We start from the raw sequence: 4,335 nt of genomic DNA on the forward strand, positions 1-4,335 counted from the left end.
GCTAGAAGGATAGTTGTCTTCCTTCTTAAATTGGCCCAATTCAATCACTAAGAACTAAATCGCATTTTAAAATAGTTGAAACATGTCTAGCAAAACAAGGCAAAAACTATATCAAATACAAAATTGGAGGGAAGGAAGGACGCAAGGGACTTTGGTTAATTCAACTAGCAGCTAATATAAGCCAGGTCAGTGATGTGATTTACTCTTGGCAAGTAGAGACGTCTAACAAGATAAATGCAATCAACAACAAAACTTTTTGTTTGCCAGCTTAGTTGGTAACAACCTATACATCATATACTAAAACCAAACGTTGTGTGTAGCAATGTATGCACTATATAATCATAACACACAAGTAAAGTTACCGTATCAATACTAAACTAAAAGAGCATCAAACCACACAAGACTATCAATTATCCTCAAATCTTTAATAAACTAATGCTTGATACTTTCAGCCTGAAGAAGACCCTGGCGGATCTGAGAAGCAACATCTTTCACAGAACCTGGTCCATGGGGAATAAACACTGCAGATGACTTGGAAGTAGCTCCAACCTCCTTCATTGTATCAAAATACTGAGTAACAAGAATCATGTCCATCACATCTCTCGCTGATGTTCCAGGTACATTCTCTGAGAAAGCAAGCACACTGTCTCGAAGACCATCCACGATGGCTTGACGCTGTCGAGCAATGCCAAGCCCTGACAAGTACTTAGATTCAGCTTCTCCTTCAGCTCTCTTGATCTGCAGTATTTTCTCTGCTTCAGCCTTCTCATTTGCAGCAACACGGAGTCTTGCAGCTGTTGTCACCAGAAAAGGTTTATCAGAGCAATTACATACACTACTAGGCAATAAATTATTTCTGAAAAAGAATATCGAATGCGGTCATTGTCTAGGGAATGCAAGTGCCTTCATGAAAAAGGTAGAAGAAAAACGAAAAACATGATAAGCTCAACATTGTCGCAAGCACTTAACAATTTAGACATACAATTAACAAACAAATTAGTATCCTCAGATTTTAATTTGGGGACAATTTCAAATATATACAATAAACTAATTAGTTTAAAACAAATATAGCCATATTTTATTTACATAAAAAATAGCCAAAATCATAAGAAATATACAGTGACTATATAATATAGTTTGCCAAAAAAGTCATAGAAAGTATATATTGACTATGCAATATAGATTACTTATACATGAGCTATAGAATATACATTACGATACACTCAAAAACTGAATATAGCTTGACTATACGTGAAATATACACTGACTATACATGTCTATACAACGAATGACCATTTTTTTGGTAATTACTTTTGCCGAATGGACATGTGACGTAATTATCCCTTTAATTTGTCCTTACCAGCATTAATCTCATTCATTGCCCTCTTGACGTGGATATCTGGCTCTATATCCACAATGAGGGTCTGGACAATCTCATAACCATAACCAGACATAGCCTGTAATTTTTATAGAAAAAAGGACAAGAATTTTAGGATAATTAAAATGTAAAGAGACTGAATTAATTAATTGGTTGTTTAAGGAAAGAATCATATAACCTTTTCAAGTTCTTCCTCTACTGCTTTAGCAATTTCGTTCTTCTGCTCAAATGCAGCATCCAACTCCATTCGTGGTACAGTGGCCCTTATAACTAAAAGGAGATTGATAGATGCAAGCTCAGTATAAAAAAACTCATTGAGCTACCATAGCAAGAAAACAGAAGGGATAGTCCAACATCATATCAATCCAGTAACATTAGTTGGATACAAGTTTCTCCAACATAAACAGAAAAGACATACATATAAAAGTCTTACAAAACCGAAGATGACCAGCTGAGAAACCACCCAATCTACTTACCATTTATAAAAGTTAATGCCCCGCAAAAAGACATGCCATATAATATCAATAATAACAGGAAGACATACTGATGCTGAGAAAAGCTTGTAAAGATGTGTCATAGAGTAGGTAAAGTAAAATACAATGTGTGGTATAAAGAAAGACAACTTGCCAATCATTATCACAGATTTTTACCCCATTATTCTACAAGTCTATGACATTAATCAACCCCCTTCCCCTTTTTCACCCTTTCATACTTCTTATGTGGTGGGTTGATTAGAGGAGAAATAGCAAAAGTGAAATCAGTCTACTACTAGAACTACAAGCTTCTCATCTTACCATGGCAAACAACCACAAATATAGATTTGAAAACATACCATCAAAAACATAGGACTGGATCTGTCCTTTGGTGTTTGAAAGCTTGTAAAGTGCATCAGCTGCGTTCTCTGCTAAGGCTCTGTACTGAATGGATGCTACTACAGTAACAAAAACATTGTCCTAGAACAACAAGAACAATACTTAGTCTTTTCATGATCAAAGTAGCAAGACGCAAAAGGGAGACATGCAGTAGAACTTAAAAGACACAAATAGATCAAGATTTTGTATCTCAAGATACAACTTTTCTCAAGATACAAATAGATCAAATAGATCAAATAGATCAAGATTTTTTTTTTTGATTTGGTGAAAGATCTATGACCAAAAATTTCGCATAGGAAAATTATTAACAAGTTTAAAATTGTCATAGAAAGCAACAGAACAGAAGGATTTAGATATTCGAGATAGATAGATAGATGTAAAAGTACCTTTGTTTTTGTCTCACAGTGAACATCAAGCTGCTGCACTCGCAATGAGAGTGAACCAGCAACCTGATACCCAAGACACCATGGCAAGCAGTGACACCCTGGCTCCAGCACTTCATCGAACTTACCAAATTGTTCTTTCACAGCAACAGTTGACTGATCTACTTGAATGCAACCGAGTGTTTGACCCATAGATCAAATCTACAAGCATCATGTTAAGAACCGTGAATCATAAATTAGGAATTAAGTTACACATATCTAAATATTACTTAAAATTTGACATCTTCATTTTGTTATCATATATCATCTGACAATTCAATTAACGAAATAGTTACACGTTGAAGCATCTTAGAACAAAAACAGTTGATCAACACAAGAAATAGCATCTTGTTGACATGTTCCAGAAGCATAATAGTACGTATATGCTCATGCTCAGGGAAGAACAGCTTGCCGGAATCAGTTTAAAATCACAAACAAATACATCTGGCGTGCAAAGGTTTCACGACACTGAAAGGAAAAATAAGTCCAAAATTCGTATTAAATTAATAGGCAAAATATAAATAATACAGAAAATGCAAGACATGATGAAAACTAGGACGAATCAAGGAAAACTCATCAGAAATAATAATAAAAAAATCATCAAGCTGTACCAAGGTGCGTGTATCCTAATATTTTATCCAACTATCACCATAAAACGCCTGCAGAAATTCGAAAACCTAGTTCTCAAAATTATACGAACTAGCAATTCACAATAGATGAAACGAAATAGATATAAGCGTATATGGAGGTAGAGAATCACATTTTACACCATAAAAATACTAGAAATAACCTCAATTCTAAATCAAGATGTCAATTCATCATAGAATGATCAAATGATACAGCAAAAAATTCAAATTCTCAGCATACATGCAAAAAAAATAAATACACATATTTAGGTGTGTGTTGAAGGGAAGAACCTGTGAAGTGAAGAGGCAAAGGCTAAAGAGTAGAATTTCTTTGAGCTATAAATAGGTGAGGACTGAATTCAGAAGACGCTCTGAATATGGTAAGCAAAAGGTTTTGTGACCGGCGTTTAATTGTTTTATTTTTATTTTTTATGGGAACAGACCCTACACGAGGCTCCCACCTCTCGTGCATAGTCAGGGGTTGAGCGTTACCCTCAAGCCTTAACATAAATAACAAAACAGAAAATACAAGGAGGGGGACATAAACCTTATCTCCGATCCTATGTTGGTTCATAAGTCAGCTAACCTACTAAGGTCGGCTAACTCATCCCCAATACAAAAGGTGCTATCTAATAACTAGAAAAGCAATAAACCTATGAGAGGACTCCTCTCGATACACTTCGACTAAGAAAAACGTAAATGAGGGAGACTCTCCCCTTCCATGTGAATACAATAAAGTAACCTACACTAGTCCTATTCAAGTAAGCTACATATCATACATAGCTAAAATGAAGAAGGGCAAGTATACGAAACTTCTATTTCGCATGGGTCGGGAAAGTTATTTTCATCTTTGTCTTTCTTAATCTTGTAATACCGAGGTTGTCAAGTTGTGGAAGAACATTGTCCCTGCAGACTTGCAGCTGCTATGTCAAGGGTCTGTGAGTGCTCCTCTTGTTGAAGAGTGAATGCTGAAGAAGTTGATGACCAAAAGATGGCCTACCTGCAGCTTCAGTTCCTGTCCCAATGTAGCTAAGCAG

General features: G+C 35.6%; 1 protein-coding gene across 2 annotated transcripts; it reads right to left on the minus strand.

The window, feature by feature from the left end:
- Positions 1-221: 221 nt before the first annotated feature.
- Positions 222-3,694, minus strand: LOC129896360 (hypersensitive-induced response protein 1-like). 2 transcript variants are annotated; one of them, XM_055972236.1, is made up of 7 exons: positions 3,590-3,688; positions 2,969-3,140; positions 2,637-2,834; positions 2,211-2,331; positions 1,557-1,648; positions 1,361-1,457; positions 222-794 (listed from the first exon to the last, which is right to left on the minus strand). In XM_055972236.1, exons 3-7 carry the CDS (start codon positions 2,823-2,825, stop codon positions 433-435), a joined length of 861 nt encoding a protein of 286 aa, XP_055828211.1. In that variant the 5' UTR covers positions 2,826-2,834; positions 2,969-3,140; positions 3,590-3,688; the 3' UTR covers positions 222-432. The 2 variants fall into 2 exon arrangements, with proteins under 2 accessions (XP_055828211.1, XP_055828210.1); XM_055972235.1 differs by lacking the exon at positions 2,969-3,140 and having other exon boundaries at positions 3,590-3,694.
- Positions 3,695-4,335: the final 641 nt, after the last annotated feature.

Source organism: Solanum dulcamara, chromosome 7 (genome assembly GCF_947179165.1).
Source record: "Solanum dulcamara chromosome 7, daSolDulc1.2, whole genome shotgun sequence".
Classification (NCBI taxonomy): Eukaryota; Viridiplantae; Streptophyta; class Magnoliopsida; order Solanales; family Solanaceae; genus Solanum; species Solanum dulcamara.

What these genes read in the sequence shown, in the direction of transcription:
- LOC129896360 (XM_055972235.1), bottom strand. Translation starts at nt 2,825, where the DNA reads ATGGGTCAAACACTCGGTTGCATTCAAGTAGATCAGTCAACTGTTGCT. An exon ending in TAGAGGAAGAACTTGAAAAG is followed by an intron (nt 1,458 to 1,556) that starts GTTATATGATTC and finishes TAAAAATTACAG; the next exon opens with GCTATGTCTGGTTATGGTTA. An exon ending in AATGAATGAGATTAATGCTG is followed by an intron (nt 795 to 1,360) that starts GTAAGGACAAAT and finishes TGGTGACAACAG; the next exon opens with CTGCAAGACTCCGTGTTGCT.